At 37.3% G+C, this 24,495-nt stretch overlaps 1 protein-coding gene across 2 annotated transcripts in view; it reads left to right on the top strand.

Moving 5' to 3' along the window:
- Window positions 1–21,334, top strand: part of LOC131031397 (ubiquinone biosynthesis protein COQ4 homolog, mitochondrial) — a 29,260-nt gene extending 7,926 nt beyond the window's left edge. The window contains exons 2-3 of one of the 2 annotated variants that reach the window (XM_057962514.2): window positions 8,556–8,758; window positions 20,662–21,334. In XM_057962514.2, the coding sequence (XP_057818497.1) occupies window positions 8,556–8,758; window positions 20,662–21,159 (701 nt within the window). In that variant the 3' untranslated portion in view covers window positions 21,160–21,334. Of the gene's footprint in view, window positions 1–8,474; window positions 8,759–20,661 lie in introns of both variants that reach the window. The other variant, XM_057962515.2, reaches the window with a different exon arrangement.
- Window positions 21,335–24,495: the final 3,161 nt, after the last annotated feature.

Below are 24,495 nucleotides of genomic sequence, written 5' to 3'. Positions count from 1 at the left end.
AATTTAAAACCCTGGCAATGGGTAAAATGTGCTCTAGTTGTTGTGCTGCAAAAAAAAAAAACCTCGGAAACCCTAGGCAATTTTTGGGAAAACCAGCTGCAGCTTAAAAAGAGGCACGTGTTCCTTAAATTGTTGAAAAACAGTGCATTTTTATAGGAAATAACCTTTGATTTCTTTAAAAAAAAGTCACAATTTCTTCAGAGTTAGAACTTTGCAATTTATCTTCTTTTCTGGCTGCGCTAATCTATCCTCAAACACTGCAATTTTCATCCACACAGAGCCATGAATTTTTACAATAAAATCTGCAGCAGTTTTTCACTTGAACAGGTTGGTATCTCAAAAGAAAGGGGCATAATTTTCAGCAGAAAATCCTCCATGATTTCCATACAAATCTGCTTTTGATCTTTAGCTTGTGACTTCACACGATTTCTTTTTGTGCTAATTATCCTCTCGCCCTTGTGGTTTTCGAACCCCAAGCTTCCCTACCATGTTCAAATTCCAATCATGATGACTAATTACCTAATGTTTAAAACATTGGATTAATCACACAAATCATTGCAATTCCAACTGTGGAAACAAACACAAGTATGCAAATAATTTACACCTTGAAATTTGCTTTGCATTCCTTCAAGGAATGGATTGGGGAAGCAAACAAATTATTGCATTAACATCATCCGTGTGCATTCATGTGGTAGTAAGGTTGCTTGACAGTATATTATTATGCCAGTGCATATGGGTAATAACTGAACATAGTTCAGCAGAGGAAATTTTAACAAGAATAATTTCAATAAAGCTTTCTTGCATGGCACTATGTACTTCATAGACAACACTTGAAGATCTTTGTGATGCGATTTCACTTTGCCCCCCACTTCCACTTAACTAGCAACAGATGAATGTTTCACCTCAGGCATTCCACTCAAATGGTCGTGAAAGGTGCTAAATCTCTGGAATATTACTAGATATTTTGAAAAGACAAGAACTTGATTGTTGATCAAGCATCCTGGAAAACAGGGTAAAACTAAATATTTTATTTCTTGAGAATTCAATTATCATCTTTTAAAGTGATTTTTGGATGAACTGCATTCCTCACCTTGATTTTTATGAAAAGGGATCAGAACCCACTAAAGAATTGTGGTAAAACTTAGTTGTCCTGCATCACAAACTAGGCATATAGGCACCCCATAGGATTACCATCAATGTGCCTGTACCCTTGGCACCTATAGATTATATGGTTAGTGTATGCTATTTATTTTAGTTAGTCTTGTTAAAATTTTCTCTGGTGAACACAATGTCTAGTTACTGAACATTTGTACATGGTTGCACACTCATGGTGTTAATGCGATTTTTTGTTTCCCCAATTCCGTGTCTGAAAGCTTTTTTGAGTGGCATTGTGATCTTCATAGACAATGCTAGAAAGAAAGAAATTGTATTAATGTCTATGGATGACTAAAAATAGGTCAATGGGACTCAAGAGTACATCAGTTTACAATAGAAAGTTCGAGGAAGAGAACCTAGAAAAGGCTGCACAAAGCAGAAGAACAAAAACAAAATAAATAAATACAAAACAATAGGGGACCACTAACACAAGTGGCCAAGAAACTATTACGAATAGCCAAGAAGGGGCAACAATAACCTAATTGAGTAAAAGCTGAGTAAAACTGGAGGATGATAGTTTTAGTACTTTCAGATTAAATAAAACTCAGAAAATCATAATTTGTTTCTAACTAGGTTAATTAGATTTATTGTTTTCCAAATTTAAGCATAGTAAGAAATGAATGCATAAAGACAAGACAAAGTTACCCTGGGAAAACCTCCTAGGAGGAAAAACCCAGCCAGAAAAAATCCTCAGATCTGATTATGGTTTTAGATTCAATTGATAATTGCACACTTATCTGTAGTATAGATGTTGCAGTCACAAGGAAAGATGACATAGAAGTCTACACAACCAGCTTACTGACAGAGATCATGATTTACAGTCCTTGTAATCTGACTTGCTGTGCATAACAAGGGTTAGCTGCACCTTTCAACTAGTTCACAGTCCTTTTATGGGATTTGCTTGAGCCTTCAATGGAGATCACTGTCTTTAATGATAACCTGCTGCCTTTAATGAAGTTCACTGTGATCTGACTGGTAATCTGCTGCCTTTTAATGAAGTTCGCTATGATCTGCTGCCTCTAAAGAAGTTCGCTACCTCCAGATGTATTTCGCATTTACATAAAACTGAATTGGATTAATATTATGTGAAGTATATGCCTTATTTATAGGAGTGGCAATACTTCTAATCAAGTCGGCTTGCTTTGCAAATGAACCTTTTAATTTATTTAATTCCTTTTGTGCGAAGTGGATAGGGTCGGCCCTATCATGGTGGCGTGTTGGGTTTGTAGCGTGGGGACCTTTTAGGAGTAGCCGAGAGGCATAGGGCCTGGCCCTATATGTTGGAGAAGGGGCTGGCCCCCTTAGGCGGATTCCAATGTTGCCCAAGGCAATTGGAATCCACCAGCCCTAATTACAAACAACACTCCCTCTTAATTAGGGAAGAGAATCATAACCATAATCTTCCATCTTGCACACAAGCAAAGTATGGAACTACATAATCATAATCTTCCAGCTTGCACACGAGCATAGACTGGATCCACCTTACATTGCCCGTAGAGGGTGGAGAGGATCTTTTCTACCATCTTACATTGCCCGTAGAGGGTGGAGAGGATCTTTTCTACCATCTTACATTGCCCGTAGAGGATGGTCAACAATTACACTAATACCATCTTACATTGCCCGCAGAGGATGTTTTAACAATTACACTTCTCCTCGAGAAGATTTACAATACCATCTTACATTGCCCGCAGAGGATGGTTAATAATTATACTTCTCCTTGAGAAGTTTACAATACCACCTTACATTGCCCGTAGAGGGTGGTTTGATACAACACAATGTATCACTGAGATTGAGACTCCCTCTCAATTAGGGTTTCATTTTCCATAATACCAAGTCTATCTTTGAAGTACACAAACTTCACTTTGGATAGAGGCTTGGTAAGAATATCTGCAACCTGCTCATCAGTGCTGACATACTTCGGCTGAATAGCACCTCTTTGCACCATATCCCGAATGAAATGATAGTGTGTTTCCATATGTTTTGACCTGTCATGAAACACTGGATTGATAGACATTTTAATACAACTTTGGTTATCACAGTGAATAACTGTAGGATCCCAAGGCTGACCAAACAGCCCAGCAAGAAGCTTAGCCACACTGCTTCTCTGGAAGCTACACTTGCTGCAATATACTCAGCTTCAGCAGTACTCAATGCCACTGAGGATTGTTTTCTGCAAGCCCAAGAGATCATTGCAAATCCCAAGCTAAAACAAATACTGGAGGTGCTTTTCCTGTCTTTGACGCTTCCAGCCCAGTCTGCATCTGAATAACCTTCCAAGGTTATTGAAGTGTTAATTGGATACTTCAGCCCAAAACCAAGTGTCTCTCGCAAGTATCTTAGGATATGCTTGGCTGCAACAAGATGAACATGTTTGGGCATGCTCATAAACTGGCTGAGAGCATTCACAGCAAAACATGTCTGGTCTAGTGTTAACTAGATACATCAGTGATCCAATCAACTGCCGGTACTCGGATGGATCTGCAAAATTAGAGTTAGCTGCAGAAACACTTAACTTCTTTAAGTTAGATTCCATAGGAGTAGACATGGGTTTACAATCCATCATTCTAAATCTTTTCAAAATGTTAATAGTATACTTTCCTTGACTTAGAAAAATTTCGTTAGATCTTTGCCATACTTCTAGACCTAGAAAATAATGCATTAGACCTAAATCTTTCATTTCAAATTCTGAAGCTAGTTCTTTCTTGCATTTAATAATAAGTTCATCTTTACCAGTAAGGAATAAGTCAACCACATATAGAACTAGGATTAGCATTTCATCATTGGCTACCTTAAAGTATATGTTAGAGTCAGCATCATTTTTACAAAAACCTAGACTTAGCAAGTATTTATCAATTCTTTCATACCAAGCACGAGGAGCTTGTTTAAGGCCATACAGAGCTTTCTTCAACCTACACACATGAGATAATCTATCCTGAATCTCATAACCCTCAGGTTGCTCAATATAGACCTCTTCCTCAATGACACCATTGAGGAAGGCAGTCTTAACATCCATCTGATGTAGTTTCCAACCCCTAGCAGTAGCAATAGCTATCATCATTCTAATAGAAGTATATCTAGCAATAGGAGCAAATGTTTCTTCATAGTCTATGCCTTCCTTTTGAGAAAAACCACGAGCTACAAATCTAACCTTATATTTTTCAATACTACCATCAGCATTATGTTTAATTTTAAATAACCATTTAGAGGAAACAACAGATTTACCTTTGGGTCTGGGCACAATGTCCCACACATCATTCTTGATGATTGACTGATACTCTTCATCCATAGCAAGCTTCCAGGCATGATGAATCAAGGCTTCTTCAACATTGCAAGGTTCAATTTCAATGAAATTCCACATCAATGCAACGTAGTTGGAGAATACCTAAGGTCTCTTAGTTTCACGGAAGGTGCCACTGGGAGCAGCAAATCTTTTGGCTTCTTGAATGGTGTTTCTTACCCAAAAAGGCCTCTTTTTGGTAATGACAATGTCACTAGGAATATCAGTGGGATTCATGGGCTTTGGTGGATCATTATGTTCTTCTTGAGGTGGAGGTTCAACCAGCTCCCTCTGAATCTCAGGGTTAGTATCAACGTTTATATCTTGATTGTCATTAGCTTCATCAATAACACAAGAACCTTTTGATTTCTTAAAAGCAATGTCTTCTTCAAATGTAACATCCCTGCTTACCTCAACATACCTTTGACCCGGGATGTATATCCTGAGTGCCTTGGAGGATTCACTGTAGTCGACTAGCATGCCTTTCTTTCCAGAGGGTTCCAACTTTGATCGCTTTTCCTTGGGCACATGAACATAAATGGGACTTCCAAAAATTCTGAGGTGACTGATGTCTGGTTTGGATCCTGTGAAGGCTTCTTCTGGGGTCATGTTCTTTAGAACACGGTGAGGACATCTATTCTGGGTATACACTGCTGTTCTAGAAGCCTCAGCCCATAAGAAGGTCTGCAAGTCTTGATCGTGAATCATAGCCTTTGCAGCCTCCACAATAGTCCTGTTCTTTCTTTCAACAACACCATTTTGTTGAGGATTGTATGGAACACAAAACTCCCTCTTAATTCCTGACTCAACACAAAAATCTTAAAAGCTACCGAAGGTGTACTCACCTCCATTGTCAGATCTTAAACATTTAATTCTTTTACCAGAGGAGTTTTCAGTTAATGCTTTAAACTCTTTAAATTTACTTAAGACTTCATCATATTCTTTAGATTTCAAGAAGTAGATCCAAGTTTTCCAAGAGAAATCATCTATGAAGATTACGTAATAAAGAAATCCACTAGGAGATGCTATAGACATAGGACCACATAAATTAGAGTGAACAAGTTCTAGTTTGACTTTAGCTCTATTTTCACTTTTATGAAAAGGACTTTTAACACTTTTACCTATAGCACAACCTTTACAAGTGTTATCATGGATTTGATTGAGTTTAGGTATACCTTTGACTAACTTTTCAAGGGATGGAAGAGCTTGATAATGCAAGTGTCCAAGTCTTCTATGCCATAGCTCACAGGATTCAGGGGCCTCATTAATGAGGGCTTGAATAGGGTTAGTAGAGAGCTTATAAAGACTATCATATCTATGACCAATTATACGAGCAAATTTAAAACTAGATTTCTTAGGCCTAGCAAGAACTTTTCCCTCAGAAAATGCAATTTGATAACCTTTATCTTCTAGAGCAGAAATGGAAATTAGGTTTCTTTTAATTCCAGGAACAAACAAGATATCACTGAGGTGCAGAGAAATATCAGAGTCTAAATTTAGAGAAGTAGAGCCAGAACCTCTTACCGAATAACGAGCGTCATCACCAATTACCACGTGAAGGCTGGTATCCTTTTCTACTAAATCTGAAAGATGATCACAGTAGCCTGTGATGTTTCTGGAGGCACCACTGTCATTCAACCATGTATTGCTATTTGAAGGAACACTGCTAGACAGAGCGGAGATGAATAAAAAGTCATCATTTTGTTCTGAGACTTCATTTAGGTTGGCTTCACTTTGGTTAGGGTTATTCTGACATTCTTTAGCATAGTGACCAAATTTGTCACATCTAAAGCATCGGACACGCTAGGTATCTCTTGGTTTCTTCCAAGGGTGTTGGGAACTAAATTGTCTGAATTCCCTATTTCTTTTTGGATAAGGCTTCTTCCAATTTCCCCCTTTCTTGCATTGAGCTGCAAGCATGTGATGATCATCTACATGGGGACTTTTGGTTTGCCCTCTTGAGATGAGGCGAGACTCTTCTTGGATGCAATCATTCTTAAGGCGATCGAGGGTAGGTAACTTAGTCCTGCCACTTATGGTTTGGATAAATGACTCCCATGAGTGAGGTAGACCATTTAGGGCAATCATGACAAGGTCTTTGTCTTCCATGTTATGACCAATTAAACCTAGTTGATTATTTAGTTCTGAAATTCTCAGAAAGTAGGAAATAATAGAATCTTTTTTTGCCATTTTGATATTAAGTAGTTGCTCTCTTAAAGTAATTGCCCTATTGAGATTGTTAACTTCATATGTACCTTGTAGATGGGTGAACATTTCCCTTGCAGTGGTGAATGAGGCAATAGAGGTGACTAGGTGGTCTTTGACTGAATCAATGAGAATCTTTCCGGCCTTAACAACATCCTTTTTGAATTGTTTAAGCTCGGCTGCATCCGTAAGTTCAGTTAGCTCTTAAGCTTCTATGAATTGGAGAAGGTCTTCTTCCTCTAGAGCCAACTTGATTCGAACCTAACATGCAGTAAAATTGAGATTCCCATCAAGCCTATCTTCAACTTTCAGCCCCATTGACTTAACCTGCAAGTGCGACAACAATCTGGAAATAAAGGAGTACTGAATTCTAAAATCTGAATGTTTGATCTAGCCTATAGCTCTGATACCATGTTAGTTTTAGTACTTTCATATTAAATAAAATTCAAAAAATCAGAATTTGTTTCTAACTAGGTTAATTAGATTTATTGTATTCCAGATTTAAGCATAGTAAGAAATGAATGCATAAAGACAAGACAAAGTTACCCTGGGAAAACCTCCTAGGAGGAAAAACCCAGCCAGAAAAGATCCTCAGATCTGATTATGGTTTTAGATTCAATTGATAATTACACACTTATCTGGAGTATAGATGTTGCAGTTACAAGGAAGATGACATAGAAGTCTACACAACCATCTTACTGACAGAGATCATGATTTACAGTCTTTGTAATCTGACTTGCTGTGCATAACAAGGGTTAGCTGCACCTTTCAACTAGTTCGCAGTCCTTTTATGGGATTTGCTTGAGCCTTCAATGGAGATCACTGTCTTTAATGATAACCTGCTGCCTCTAATGAAGTTCGCTGTGATCTGACTGGTAATCTGCTGCCTTTTAATGAAGTTCGCTATGATCTGCTGCCTCTAAAGAAGTTCGCTACCTCCAGATGTATTTCGCATTTACATAAAACTGAACTGGATTAATATTATGTGAAGTATATGCCTTATTTATAGGAGCGGCAATACTTCTAATCAAGTCGGCTTGCTTTGCAAATGAACCTTTTAATTTATCTTTTTTTGTGCGAAGTGGATAGGGTCGGCCCTATCATGGTGGCGTGTTGGGTTTGTAGCGTGGGGACCTTTTAGGAGTAGCCGAGAGGTATAGGGCCTGGCCCTATATGTTGGAGAAGGGGCTGGCCCCCTTTGGTGGATTCCAATGTTGCCCAAGGCAATTGGAATCCGCCAGCCCTAATTACAAACAACAGAAATAACTGAGTATCACTGTCTGGGCCAGAAATGGTGAAGTCAGTAGTATCATCAATCGGTGTAATAAAATTTTTTCTTTGCCCCATGTTTCGATTTACTTGATGAAAAATGAATGCTTCAACTTTCACTTCAGGCATCCCACTCCAACGGTGGATATACTTTATTGTAAAAGCTGGCTATCAATATTATTTGATTACCTACATCTTATCTGTAGCTTCTCTCTTTCATTAAATGCTCGTTGTGCATAATCTCCATCCATGGTTATGCATATATATTTGTTTGCATGAGTCTTTAGATCTTTATCGCTGCAAGTAATGGTTAATGTTATTAATTTCTTGTTAGGTTCTGCAAATTGTTTGCTGTTTTGTTTGATCAGCTGTCGATTTCATATAGAAGCCTGCTGACATTTGTGCATGGGTTTGTGTGGTTTAACTGATTATATAACTTGTTTACTCCATTGGTCATATAATATTAGTTATATGATTTGTATTCATCTTGATCTTAAGAAATTGGTGGTTAAGTATGAATAGAGTGAATAATAGTCTCTCATGGCAACTCTTGGTGTTTTGCATGCAGAAGCTGTGCAATGATGATATTTTGAGATTCTCCTTATTTAGTTTGGTTAGAGATTTAAGATTCAATTATTTATTTGAGAAGGTATGAAGGATATTATGGATAATTTTGGAGGGGCTCGTGTTCCATTAAAGGGGTGGCAACGGGCAGCAGTGGTTGTAGGATCAGCTCTTGGGGCCCTCATGAATCCAGCGAGAGCAGATCTTATTGCTGCTCTTGGTGAGACAACTGGCAAAGCAGCATTTCAAAATCTTCTTGATCAGATGAAGAGGAGTCAGGAGGGAAGAGTAAGCTTTTTGCTTTTGTGTGGTAATTGTTGTTATGCATTTTTTTGATTTAAAGTGCAGTTGCTTGATTGGGGGCATTTAATTCCATAGCATACTTTTTATTATGTTCCTTTAGCCAACACTTAGATTGTTGGGATGTTCTATGCTTTGCTTGCTTCAGTCTAGTTTAGCTCAGATTGTTGCTATTGTTATTGTTTTTATATGATTCTATATCCTCTTACATTACTTATCTAGGTGTGCACTTTCTTTTCCTAAATATTATGTCAATTAGATAGAAGCTGATCCGTTAGTATCAACATAAACATGACCCTCAAGAAATGATGAAGAGTTCCATAAAATTAAGAACAAAACATGGTATCATTTTATTGATGCAGAAATCTGCAAAAAACATGATAAAGTGTGACTAAATGACATAAGGAATGGATGGATTGGATTGCCAATTTTTTAATTTAGCATATTTCTTAATGCTGAATTAAGTCCGAATTATTCAATTATTTTTGTAATGTACCCCCTTCTGTTCCCAATCATCAATTGTTTTTAGAAATGTTTTTCAAGTGCCTACAAAAATAGGGAGAGGGAGCCCACAAGGACCCTTCCACCCCTTCGCACCAACCCTAAACCTAGAAAAGACATAACTAAAAAACAAAAAACGTAGTTTGCCATTTTCCATATTGTTAAGAAGACAATTGTGAGACAAAATAACAATAAGGAGGCAAGAGAGTATCAAAATGCTCCCCTACCATGTGGAACCCGTAGGTTTACCCCATTGTGCCAAGAGATAGTCACACGACCCAAACACACACATTAAACACATGGAGAGAAGGTATACACTTATAATACACGACATTCAATATGTATTTAAAGTCAACACCAACATAGAAAGGCATAACTCGTCTTTCAAACGCTGTTCAAGCTACACTAGGACTAGATGCTAGAGAGCTAGTTAGGGATTGTCATCATGAAGCTCAAAGGGATGGCCTCATGTGGAATCGAGTGCTCCTCTCTTGTGGACAAGGATACTCGATCATGCAAGTTCAAAGTTTCATGAGCGGGCATGTCTTCCCAAGTCATCATGTGAACACTCAAGGTATGGGAGGGACATCCATTTTCTTGGTTAGTTAATTACCCATGTTTTCATTAATTTTCACTTGATTAATTGACTCCCCAAATGTGGTTGCCTCTCCAGTACCACTTAGGACCAAAGATACATTGGGAGCCAACTCCCATAAGCCTCTCTTGTACCTATTTTTTAGGCTCATCATGTCCTCTAACGAACATGGAATAAATTCAAAGTACAATTTCCAACTTTCACAATGCATTAACATGAATCCATTTTCACGATATTCCTCACAATGGGATCCCACAGATCTCTTTCATAAAATGCAAAGTATACCTTTGTTCTCATATAATAATTCATCATTATTCATCACAATTTTTCCATTTTCTCAAATTTCACCATAGAAGCGAGACTCGGACTCGGTGCAGACTCGGCGAGGGTGACTTGACTCGGAACTCGACAAAGACTCAGCAAGTGAAAAACTCAAGAAATTTAGAGATTTTTAAGGATTTAAAACTTGTTTCATGCACCCTTTATTAAATAAACCTTTAAGTCACAATTACATCATCAAATAGAAGCTAATTTGATCACATACACAAGTATACATCAATCACATAATTATAAACACAAATTATAGTTGAAGGAAATAGCACACTTAGATATATAAATATTGTCAAATATATACAAAATTCATGGAATATGAAATCCATGACATTAAATGTTCAAAACAAATAACAAAACAATAACTAGAATTCTACAACTTAGAGGAGCCTGCATCCCTCCTAAGAAGGCATCTAAGGTAGGTCCCACTAACTAGTGGGGGATTGAGAGTGGAGATGCTAATGGGTTTGAGGGGTAGCAATGATAAGCTGCATAAGGTGTTAGATGCAGAGAAACGAGAATCGCCCGAACTCACCCAAACTCGACGAGTCCGGGTCAGAGTCATGCCTCCTGAGTTTGCAGAGCCAGACTTGGCCGAGTCCAGGAGGCAAAATCGCCAGACTCGCCGAGTTGGCGAATTTGGCCTAAAATCGCCAAACTTGTCGAGTCCAGTGCTTGAAACTCGGCCGTCGGCTGGGTTAAATAAAGTGACAAAAAAAAAACATTTTAAAAAGTTTTTTTTAAATGAATGATCTCGTCTTTGTTCACTACAACCTCCACCTGAGAATGAGAAAAATTAGGGTTACAACATGTCAACCAATAGAAAAATAACACCCGACACGTTTATTAAATAATAAAAGTCTTGACCCCGCATGGGGCGATGCCCCTTGACCCCACCTTGGGGGCGCTGCCCCCAAACCCCCGTTGAAAAATATGGGGGGAAACTACATTGATAGAAGTAGGGAAAATTCAACCTCCGAGTCTGACACTGATTGGATCGACCGAGTAGATATAGAGGCTGAGACTGTAGCCATGGCAGAGGAGGAGCGAAGAGCACGAGCAGAGAGGAGATTCAAAGGCAGATAGTGACATAGATGTTCCTGATGTTGGTGAGCATGGCATGGGGTCACGGGGAGCGGCTATGGTTGTCGAATCATCCAGGACCTAACCTTAGATGCCTTCGCAGGGGGCCGGGGCCGGAGGGTGCAGGCTCCTCTGAGCCATAGGCTTGTAGTTGTATTTACCTTTGGTATTTGTATGGAACATTTGATGATGATCATACGATGACATGGATTTTTTATTCCATGAGTTTTGTAATATTGTATACATTTGACAATATTTATATATCTATGTTTGTTATTTCCTTCAGCTACAATTTGCGTTTATGCTTATGTGATTGATGTATACTTGTGTATGTAATCAAATGAGCTGAGTTTGATGATGTTATTGCGTCTTTAAGGTGTATTCAATAAAGGGTGCATGAAACAAGTTTTAAATCTTTAAAAATCTCTAAATTTCTTGAGTTTTTCACTTTCCCGAGTCCAGCCGAGTTTGAAGCTGAGTTTGACTTCGAGTCCCGAGTTCGAGTTTGAGTCCAGGTCGGCCTTGCCGAGTCCGAGTCCCGTTTCTATGGTTAGATGTGAGAAAAAAGAGAAAAGAGAGAGCGAAGAGAGCAAATTGATCTTTGTATTGGGTGAAATGATGCTTTTAGGGACATTTTAGAGTTTTTGGATGCAAAAAAAGGTCAAAAAACGTTTGTTGTTATTTTTTGAGATTATAAAAAATATTGAGTTTAGCTGAGTCTTGGCATTTGGACTCACCGAGTTTGCGAGTCTCATCGGAACTCGTCTGAGTCTAAGTCCTTGGGACTCACCAAGGGTCACTTGGCTCAGGACTCGCCAAGTCTTAGGTGAGTTCAAATGAGTCTCGGATCTATGATTTTCACAAAAATTCAAAAACCAAAAATTTCCATTGGACTCCGTTAAAATAGCTTCAAATTTTACTAAAAATTGAAAGCTACAAAATCAAAATTCTAAGAATACGAGTCTCGGATCTATGATTTTCACAAAAACTAAAAAACCATAAATTTCCATTGGATTCCATTAAAATTGAAAGTCATGAAATCAAAATTCTAAGAATACCCCTTTGGAAAGGAAGGCGCAACACCCACTTTTTAACATAAAATTTATGTTTTAAGCATGTCTTGAAAATTTGGGGCATGACAACCTTGTTGTTTGGAAAATTCATAAAAAATCCTCATATTTAATTCTATATGCTCAAATTGAATGGAATGAAAAGCGAGAGAATAGTGAGGTCCTACCAATACTAAACTAACCTTTCAAAACATTAAAAATGAGCATAAACAAAGAATCAACAAATTACCTCAATTTTTAGTGAAAATTTTAAATTCAAAGATCTTAGAACACAACCAATGAATGCATGAGCTATCATAAATACAATTTCCCTTCATGATTTGTATTCCAATGCCCACTAATCTCTTGTCATTTCGGGCTCAATCGAATTCCCAATCACAAAAATAAGATTCTAGCTGAAGAGGGTTCTCACTCTTTCCAATTTTGCTCCCCAAAACATGCTAAGTCTAAAATGAATCCTCTTTACCCTTTTTAACCCAAACCCAATTTCACTTTTTGAAAATAATAATTTCCTTTACCATCATTTTCCAAAAATCTGCAAGTTAACCATACACTTAAAATTATGTTTCATTTTCAGCATTAATTTACAGTTTAAAATTGTAAAAACTTATTTGATATTTCCAAGTTAAACTTGTGAAAAAAACACAAATTTCCATAAAACATTCTAACACTCATTTTCTGGGTATCCACATAGGGCGTAGGCTTCTGGTATAATACCAACCACAATATTTGGGGTAATTTACTGAACAAAATAATGGAAAACCGTACTCTAATCGAGTACCATGGGTATGGCCAATGTGACATCTCATAACCACCATTGGGGAATAACTCAAATTTGTGAAGCTAGATGGAAAACTTTCCGGTACTTGTAACCACTCAATGCATGCTAAGTGTAACTATTCATATACATAATAGCTGAAGTGCATACGATCCTTGAACAGGGTTGTATTGTCCCCTACTTGGACCTAACATAATTTGCTCTAAAATTCTTCAATTAGGGTTTGAATAATGCTTGGAAATGGAAATAGTTATCTCAGTATCCTAATGTAGGGCCTTCAATCAGGTTAGTATCCAAGATGTACATATGGAATTCCCTCAGAAATTCTATTCAACCATCTCATCATCATTATGGAGCACCAGTTGGGAGACCATACAAAGCGCCTCAAGCCGTTCCACCCAGCCTATAAGCACAAGATGACTACCTTTATCTGGCCTCCTGATCCTACTTGGGGTGTCTCTACCGGCGTGGCTTCCTAGCTACTTGCAATCCTTTATATCTACAGTGTCTCCCCTTCAAAATGAGATGACCCAATGGATGAGAATCCCCGGAATTGGGTACACATGTAGGTTGTTGGCTTATTGTGTGTGCAACTTGAAATGATACTCTTTAGAAAACTTGTCAAAATGTCAAAGATGATTTGATTGTTAAACATAGCTTCAAAATTTGTAAGTCGGACCCAGCCTAAGGATTTAGGCTTTTGACTTAGCAATGTTTGTGTTTTATGGCAGATTGTATGAGGTAGGGCAGAACATTGAGCCCGACCACCGAAATGCACCAACTTCTCATTGGTATTGTGTTTGTTTAATGCTTGTGAGCTCATCTTTTTGGAAGGTGGAAGGGAGAATGGCCGACTCCTGATCCTTGAAATGATATCAAGCTCTTGGCTTAATCATTTTCAATCTATAGGGCATCAACATTCAAGATCACTTCCTAAATTTTTGTCTGATGAAAGTGGCATGGTGGAGCCCCATCCCTCGACCATCAATTTGCGCTTTGTGTTCATCCCTGTTTGGACACTTGTGAATTTTGTGTTTGGAAAGTGGTAGGGAGGATCCTTGACCCCTGACCCCCATGCGTTGAAGTGTAGTGCATTGAAATATGTTGAATCAAGCATCGCTGATTGGATGTCTACCTTACCCTGTTTGAAGATTGATGGAACATGTTATGGTGAACCCCTGAATGCCCACCTCCAATGCAAAGCCTAAAACATGTAATGGATCAAATGCAGAGGAAACCCATTTTGTGAGATCGCTAAAGAAAGGATTTGGCAAATACAAAGGCAAGTTACCTTTTAATTGTTTCAATTGTGGTAAAATAGGACATTTTGCTGCTATGCGTTCATATGCCAAAAAGGATGATATTGATAATGATGAAGATCATAACAAGAAGAAAGGGAGCAAACAACATCAATACAAAAAGAACTTTCATAAAAGCTCATCTGAGATGAGTAATGAAAGTGTTTCAGAAAGTGATAGAGAAGAAACTTTGTTCATGGCCACAAAAACAAAGGTTGATGTCATGGAAGGTGAAGATGGCTGCATGAAAAAAAAGATGGATTCAGAAGAGGATGAAGATGCTGAAATTGAAGGAGAAGTGGATCTTGAAGCTTAAGAAAAAGATTCAGAAACAAAATTTGTAGCTTCAGAAATTTGAAGGGGAGAGGACTGTGATTCAAAGGCAAAAATGTCACGAAGCCTGGAGGAATTAGAAAAGGTTATCATCAACCTGAAGACTCAGCTAGAAGAAGCAAAGAGGATAGAGGAGGTGGTGATATCTCAGTTGAAGGCAAAGGAAGAAGATTGTGAGAAGTTAGAGTCTGGAATTGTTTTCTTGAAGAAGGAATTTGAGAAAACTAATGCTCAGCTAATCAAAAGCTTGAAGTTTAGGAAAAGTGCTGAGATCCTAGATGACATTGTCAATTGCCAAAGGTCACCATTCATTATGACTGGTCTTGGTTATCAAGGGAATATCAAAGAATATCAGAATCCAAAGCTATTGAAACATGAAAGTGGTTGAATGCAGAAAAGCCTAACAGCCATATGGATGCACTTAATTGATCTGTCAACAATAAGAACAAGAAGAAGGAAGAAGGTGATATTCTTCAGAAAACCAGCAAGGATAACAAGGGTTTCAGAAGACTAGTTCCTCCAAGACAATCTCATATGACCGGGTTCTAAGACTCTTTCTGGTTATTGCTTTTTCTGTAATCAATTTGGTCATAAGGTAGTAGATTGTAGGGAAATTGCAAGAAATAATTATATGAACAAGAACATAAATTTGTAGGCTTCTTAAATTACACCATGCTACAAGTGCAACAACTTTGGTCATATAGCACATTTTTGTAGAAGCAGCTTTTTGGGATCTTTTAGACAGAACACTAGAGTGGATGTCCCTGCTAAACAAAAGGAATAGCAAGCAAAAGTTTGGAAAAGGAGGCAGGAGTAAGAAAAACAGAATAAGGGGAAGTCTATGATTGTGCAAACTGTATTTGATGCTTAAGATGAAGGAAGTCAATGGTACATTGATAGTGGATGCTCAAGCCACGCGACAAGGGACAAAAGCAAGTATCTCACCTTGAAGGAAATAAATGCAGTCATTGTGAAATTTGGTGATAAGGCTGCAACAAGGATAGCTGGTAAACGTACTCTTAGCCTTGATAATGGAAAGACAAAACAGAAAATGTCTTGTATGTTAAAAGGTTGGAAGCATAATCTCCTTAGTGTTAATCAAATATGTGATCAAGGACATACTCTTGCGTTTCATGCTCAAGGTTGTGAAATCAGGAAGACAAGTATAGGAAAATTAATTGTAAATGCAAATAGAACAAATAATCTATACAACCTTAATAAGATCAAGGGAGAGAGAATATTTTATAGGACAAAAATATGAAAGTTGGTTATGGCATAGAACGATGGGCCATATAAATTTTAATAATCTATCGAAGATCAACACCAAAAAGCTGTAAGAGACATGCCAAGGATTGCTAAATCCTAAAATACTCTCTACGAGCAATGCCAGCATGGGAAATAGACAAGCAAGCTTCAAGACAAAGGAGTACTCAACAACAAAACCATTTGAACTTGTTCATACAGATTGTTTTGGGCCTACAAATGAAGTATTTACAAGGTGAAAGGTACTTTATGTTGCTTATTGATGATTACTCTAGAATGACATGGTTTACTTTCTTGAAAGAAAAAATTGAGGCATTTCAGAAATTGAAAATTGTTAAAGCCCTAGTCGAAAGTTAAATTGGTTTAAAGATTAAGTGCTTGAGATCATATTGAGTAAGTGAGTTTACCTCAAATGAATTTGAAGACTTTGTGAGCATCTTGGAATAAAGAGACATTACTCAATTGCAAAGACTCCACAACAGAATGGAGTTGTAGAAAGGAAGAATAGAATTGTACAAGAGATGGCCAATACAATGTTGAATGAATCCAAACTATTAGACATGTTTTGGAGAGAAGTTGTTCACACAATTGTTTACATTTTGAACACAAGACAAATAGAGTAAACAACAACAAAACACTTTGTGAATTGTGGAAGGGCAGACCAGCAACAATTAAATACTTCAAACTGTTTGGGAGTAAGTGCCACAGAAGAAGAGATGATGAGGATTTGGGTAAATTTGATTCCAAATTTGATGAAGACATCTTCCTTGGTTATTCTTCTAGAAAAAAGACTTTTAGATGTTACAACAAAAAATTGCAAAAGATATTAGAGAGTGCCAATGTAAAAATGGATGAAGCGAGGCATCAAAAGGAGAAATCACAAGAGGATAATCAATTAAAAGAATCAAACTATATGGAAGAAGAATAAGAAGAAAAAGTAGAAGTAGAACAAAAAGATACAAAGACGAGATGAAAGGTGCCATCTAAATTTGTCCAAAAGAATCATTATGAAGATCTAATTATTGGTGATTTAGATTTTGGAATACTGACTAAAAGAAGACCACAAAGAACATTTGAACATGCAAATCTCTTCTTACCATCCAAATAGAGTTAAAGGACTTTGCAGAAGCAAGTGAAGACAAGCATTGGCTTGATGCTATTGAAGAAGGATTGAATTAAATTGAAAATAATGAGACATGGGAACTTGTTCCAAGACCAAAGGATAAAAATGTGATTTGTACAAATAAAGAAGGTCAAGTGATAAGAAATAAAGCAAGGTTAGTTTGTTAAGGTTATGCTCAAGTCGAAGGTATTGACTTTGAATAAATTTTTTCTCCTATTGCATGATTAGAAGCCATTAGAATGTTATTGGCATTTGCTTGTTTCAATAATTTTAAAGTCTTAAATGGATGTCAAGTCTGCTTTCCCAATGGCAATTTAGAGAAAGAAGTTAACATTGAACAGCTAGAAGGGTTCCCTACTATTAGAAGATTAGGATTATGTGTGCAAGTTTAAGAAAGCATTTTATGGGTTAAAGCAAGCCCCTAGGGCCTTGTCTTCAAGACTAGACAAATACCTACAAAAAGAAGGTTTTGAGAGAGGAATTGCTGATATATATATGTCATCATTTGTGGAGGCAATAGTGACTAAATATGTCAACAGTTTGTTGAGGACATGCAAAAGGAGTTTGAAATGTCCATGCTTGGTGAGTTGTCTTTTTTTCTTCGTTTACAAATTTTTCAATCTAACAAAGGTATATATGAATCTTTTATAGCAAATCTACTATATGTAATGGCATCAAGGCCAAACGTCATGCAAGCAATAGGCACGGTAGCACGTTTTCAAGTTGCACCAAGGGTGACTAGTGCAAGTAGTGAAGATAATTTTCAAGTATCTAAAGGGCATTGTGGATTTTAGTTTATGGTGCCCTAGAGGTGAAGAACTGTATGTTCTTGATTGTATTTAATGATTATTTCTTTGTAGGGTTGACAAAGGGAGAGATTGTTGGAAAGGTTGTCATTGATGTCAAAGGTTATCAAAGGCTGTTATGTCAAACTAGGGCATGATCAAGCAAGAGGGAGATAGTAGCAAGAATGAGATTGCAGGAAGCATGTCAAAATATCAAAGATGATTTGATTGCTAAACATAGCTTCAAAGTTTCTAAGTCTGTTGGGCCTAGAGATTTGGGCTTTTGACTTAGCAGTGCTTGCGTTTTCTCACAGATGGTAAGAAGATAGGGCCGACCCTCAACCCCTGACCCTCAAAATGCACTAACTTCTCATCAGCATTCAGTGTGGTTGTTTAATGCTTGCGAGTTCATCTTTTTGGAAAGTGGAAGGAGAATGGCCAACTCATAACCATCAAAATGTTATTAGGCTCCTGGCTTAGTCGTTTGTAGTCTATAGGGCCTCAGCATTTAAGATTCCTTCCTAACTTTTTGTTTGATGAAAGTGGCATGGTGGAGCTCCATCCCCTGACCACTGATTTGCTCTTCTTGTTCATTGTTGTTCAGAACTTCAGACATTGCACTTAACACTTGTGAATTTCATGTTTGGAAAGCGGTAGGGAGGATCCTCAACCACCGACCACCATGTGTCAATGTGTAGTTTGTTGTATGTTGAATCAGGCATCGCTGATTGGATATCTGCCTTAGCTTGTTTCAAGATTTGATGGAACATGGTATGATGAAGCCTCGGATGTTGACCCTTGGTAGCACAATGTTCATTTCTGTTTGGACTTTATGCTTATGTTCTGTTGAATGCATTTTTTTTGGTAAGTGGAAAGAGGGAAAGCTGACACCAATCCTTTTTGTTATCTTTTTTTTTTGCAAATTCTGCTAAGGCTATCGGGTTGTGCCGATTGGTGGTTTGGTTTAGCATGTTTGAGTTCATCTGGAACAAGGTCAGGATGAACCTCGAACCTTGATAGACCAACAGGAAAAATTTCTTTAAGTGGTCAAAAGCTCCTTGCCTTTGGTTGTCGGTGGTTGAAGAAGTGATTTTTTTTTTGGTATGCAGTAGTGGCAACCCCTGATGCCTGACTGGCTGACCTGCTTTGGTCTAAGTTAGAATTTTTTTAAGGCAAAAAGAGAAGCCAGCATGTTAACGGTCATATTTTTGAAAAGAGTGGCTGACCTATGTGTTTATACTTTATAGCATTGAACTTTGGCACCCAAAGGGGTACGCATATAAAGAAGAAGCGTTTTTTGTGAGTCATGATTGATTAAGTTTGAGAATGTTCTATCTTTTGAGAGCAAAGTTGAACTAATGCAGAGCAGATCTAGTTCTGAGCTGACTTGATGCAAGAAGATGTGATCGAAATGCAGAGTATGGAGTAAAAATTGGTATCATTCAAATGAACAGATTGTTGGAGCAAAGCTAAATCCTCATCATCCACTGAAGAAGTAATTCTCTGAAAGCAGAAGATGTTGGTGCCTCCTAATGAAAAAGATTTATGTCTCTTGCCAAGTTATTGCTTAGTCGTGGGGATTGGTGTATGCAAATTCTGTAAGTGGAGGATTGGCGTCTCCAGTAGGTTGGTTCCTGCAAATATTGTAAAATCATTTTATTTTTGCTGTGATTGGATTTGGACAGTAGATCCAAGCAGTCCTCCTTTGAGCTTTTACCCCAAAAGAGTTACCATGTAAATCTTGTATTCATGTGTTCTTAATTGTGTGGATGATTGTGTGCTTGCTGTTGTTGTGGTGGTTAAATTTTAAATAATTAAAAAGCCCATCTTATACGGATTCACCCCACCTTCCCTCACTATAAGCATGTGCTCTTCAAGGAATGTTAACGAGATTATGAAATTCTCTCCTACAAAGAAAGATATGGGCATTCGGGATGCAATTTAGTGGCATGTGCTTTTCAATGCCGACCAGCAATGGCTCTCTTTCACAAAGTTCTATTTAAATAAAAATTGCAGGCTAGGCAAAGAAAATGAAAATTTATTTCGCTGACATATTCAAGAGAGGATATTTATATATTTTTAAAATGTTTGACGATAAATTTTTTATCCTGGGTATGATACAATGAAGACTATGTCGCACCACTTCATCTGAATAAAATTATAAAACCAATTTTTAGTGATTGATGAGCTTATTAAACTGCTCATACGAGCTCATGTGTTTCCTCTATAACATGGTAGTGAAGGATTTTAATAAAGGTTGTGCATTTTAGTCTTGCTCACATGTATTCATATTTTATAGTCTTTTGAATTTTGAAGGGATCTAGTATAAAAGAAATTTCTGTAATCAGAATCAGAAAAAAATGAATCGTGCTGTTGACTAAGTATTAGAATGTCAAGGAAATGATTGCTGAAAAGTTGACTATTGCCAGCAACCTTTTCCATTCGTACATGAACCTCGATACTAAAATCACTTGAATATCAGATAAAATTCCTATCATTCATGTGCTTGCATCTTCTGTTTCTCTGTACTCCTGAAGGGTAGCTTGATTTGTTTTATATATAACATTCCATCAGCTAGTGCTGTAATACAGATTCACATTCATGCAATATACTTGGATTTTGACCACTAACTGTTAAAATCTCTTCGGCATAGCAATTGCAGACCAAAATGCCTAATTAATAGATGCCATGGTTGAGACTTCATTAATTCTTATTGTATTTTTTGTGTGCAGTTAATTCTTGCAGAACGGCCTCGAGTGATATCTTCAGCTGTTGGTCATGCATGGGATCTGCCACAAAATACATTTGGTGCAGCTTATGCTAAATTCATGGGTTCCCGAAACTTCTCACCTGATGATCGTCCTCCTGTTCGTTTTATGGACACTGAAGAGCTTGCATACATCGCAACACGAGCAAGGGAAATTCATGACTTTTGGCATGTGCTGTTTAATCTGCCCACGAATATGTTAGGAGAATCAGCTCTTAAAGTTGTAGAATTTCAGCAAATGCATCTGCCTATGTGCCTTCTTTCCATCATTGGTGGTTCAATAAGGTTAAAGGGAAAGCGGCGGGAAATCTTTTTTAAGCATTATTTTCCATGGGCAATTAGAGCTGGGATGAATTGCACAGATATTATGTCAATATATTATGAAAAACATTTTGATGAGGATTTGGAAGTTGTGCGAAAAAAATGGGGTATCTTGCCTGCACCTGATGTGAAGAATTTGTAATCTTTGTTGTAATTCTGGTTTTCTATATAATGAATCATTGCTTTAACTTGAAGGAAAAGCTGGCACGATTCCTCTAGATGGCTGTAAAGAACTTCCTATGCTTGGATAAAATGGGGCATTCTTCTACCACATGTTATGATATTTTAAAACTTTCAAAAAATATAGTCATTAGTCATGTGCGTCTATGGCTTATTCAATGAGGTCATCAGTTTTACTCGTATATAATATATATAAATAACTGCTATTGGCCACACTATAATCTGGCTTGTTCTAAATATTATTACAATTAATTACTTTTACTATGGCATTTTAAATTGAATATCAGTTGAATTTATATTTGGAAAACATGAAATTGTCTGGGTGCTCCTGATTTTTGTGATGAGTAGAAGGAGGGGTAATTCTTACCCCCTCGACTCTTCTTTTAATTAAATAGTGGCAGAGTATAGGCAACTGCATCAATGAAAGAAGTGAGGTTGTGATGGCTGTTGCAGGGAAACAAAAAGTGGATCAAGGTTCTAGACCTAAAAGTCCTTGCATGTAATCTCTGGATGAAAATCATATCGTTTGTCCAAAAGTTTAGTAGCAGACTTTTATACTGTTATGCCTAGCAAAAATTTGAAAGTGAAATAAAAAAATTATAATTTTATTTGCTGCTATACTGTTTTTTATTATTAGAGCAGCAAAAAACTAGGGTGCGGACCCTTACAACAGCCCTCAGGCAGTGAAAAAACTAACCATGGGGGCAAGCCCACAAACAACACGATCAAACAGGCAAACAGGAAAGCCTGTCAGACCAACATACTAAACAGTCCCAACTCAAGGAGGGGTTTGAGAAAGGGGGGAGGACTTCCCCTTTTGCCTGCGACGAACCACAGTCCAGGCAATACAATCATTAGGACCATCAAGAGAGAGGTCAAGCGGGAGTGACTCCATCGAGTTGATGTGAGAAGTCGCGGCAGTGTGTTGCTGTAGAACCTCAACAGGGTGCTGTGAAACAACAACCACCTGTTGCAAAGGTACAACATCTGGAGCAGATACAGTAGCAATAGCGGCATTAGGAGCAGATTCGGTAGGAGATTTGCTGCTATACTGTTATCAGTTACATCAATTACATTTTTATTTAACTTTAATAGTGAATTTGATACATTTTATGGATGTCTATAAATATATCCGTCCCTATACTGAATGCACTATGGAACATAGGTTATTTCAATGGGCCTTGGATGAAATTATATATATAATTTTGTTGTCACTCACTAATTGCATGTTTTGAGTAATTGGTGCAACAAAATGCTCAAAATTGGGCATTGCGTGATATGGTTCATTTGCCAAGCAGTTATCCTTGATAAGGCAATCAACTTGTGATGCTATGTTCTTTATGGGCATCTTTCTCTTCAAATTGTGCTATGCACGGTTAATGCTTGACCTTTTAGCTTATCAAAGTGATCAAAATGGTGCTTTCTCATCCTCTATTTCTAGAAATACAATTGCTTAGCGTGTTCTATTGAAATTGCAATATGTTATAAAAAAATCTTAGGTTGCTAATCTTTACAAATAAATAAAATGGATGGTTACAAGATACACAAATTAAACTTGTTATATTATATATGCATGGCGAGAACTCTTCAAAGTAAATGTCTCATAAAGTATCATTCTATTATAAAACACTAACTGAATAGTCTGTCAAAATATAGGTTGAACTTGGGGAAATATTTCTCTTTACTTTCACATGAACAATAATACTTATTGTGCATAGTTATATAATTCATTGTTGATTTAAAAATTCTCTTGAGAAAGAAGCTCCTTAAATATAGATGGGGTGGCAAAATACCCATAAATGTATTATTCACACTTATTCAAAACAATCATTATAAATAATTTAATAATTTATTAAGTTATTAATCGTATAAATAATGTATGCTTTATAAAGTATTCAATTTGCAACAATTTTATAATCTTATCTTAAAATAATATAAAAAATGTTAGAGTATTAATAAAGCAAAAACAAGGGTGTCAACCCTATACAAAGACAAACCAAAAAGGCTACATACAATTGATCAAGAACAAACCTCTAGCAACAAAGGCCAAAAAACCCCTTACCAAAATGTTAGTACCCAAATCAATGGTGGGCAGAAGTTTCACCCATGACTTGGGGAAAAGTTTGGGAAGAAGAGGAAGAACAATCTTTCCTCTATCAATGAACAACAATCCATGCAACACTTTCATTTGGAACACCCACACAAGGGAGAGGAATCCCCTTAGTGGGACTGCTAGCACCAAGTGTAGGATGTTGACCAAGCAACAAATCTACTACTAAAGGTTGGAGCAAAATAGGAGCAATAGGTGGAGAAGGGTCCACAAGTATAGACAAGAACACACCAGTAGCATGAGGCGAAGGAGGATCCACGGGGCTTGAGGAGGCCATACTAGTAGCAAGAGAATAATCTTTCGAGGAATCATCACAATCTCGTGAAGAGTCATCAAAGGAAGAATCAAAAGCCATGACAAATAAGTGATCATCATGAGCGTCCTTCCATCAAGTGGCAACCCCTGTACAGCGTGAAAAAGAATAATCTGTGGCTAAGTGGCAAGTAGAGAATCAACAAAGACAATGGAAGGAGAGGCCCTTATAATCTAGCGACCAAGTACATAGCCTATCCCCAACCTTAAGAACCACATCCATAGGAAGATATATGATGTCAATATCGATCCAAATGTGTGCGAATGTAGAAAGACCCATGGAGGAAGTGGTATCATCAACCTTCAAGAAGCAGTTGATATAATTGCTAATGGCCTCAAAATGAGAATTCTCCCAAAAATGGAGGGGAAAGTTGGGAAGAGAGAATGTACACCCCAAGCCCACAACTTGCTTAGAGCCAAATTATGGTCATCAAAAGAAACAAAAGAAGCAACCAAAAAACCTTTAGCACAAGGGAAAAGACCCTTAATAATACTATGTTCTATCAAATATAGCTTTCCTCTTTTGTTACCAAATCACAAGGTCTTATAGTGAGAGGACAAAGGGAATGAGAGCACTTGACAAAAGTCAAACATGGTCAAGTCACGATACTCATGTAGTTTTAAAATATTCTCAATGAGGATAGTATATGTATTACAAGGATTAAAAAAGTACAAGTCTTGTATATCATATTAGTATGCATATTATGAGCATGAATAATAATTTTGTGATTTGAAGACAATAAAAAAAGACTTACAAATAGATTAAGAGCAAGCAAAGCAAAGTGAATAGAAGTAAATCATATATGGTCAAGGGTTGAATGGGAGAAAGGGTAGGGATCAAAGGAAGTGACAAAGTTCTTTGAAAAGAAAATGTAA

The sequence above is a fragment of the Cryptomeria japonica genome, chromosome 9 (genome assembly GCF_030272615.1).
Source record: "Cryptomeria japonica chromosome 9, Sugi_1.0, whole genome shotgun sequence".
Classification (NCBI taxonomy): Eukaryota; Viridiplantae; Streptophyta; class Pinopsida; order Cupressales; family Cupressaceae; genus Cryptomeria; species Cryptomeria japonica.
The sequence above is the reverse complement of the archived record's forward strand: the minus strand, read 5'-3'. Positions and strand labels throughout refer to the sequence as shown.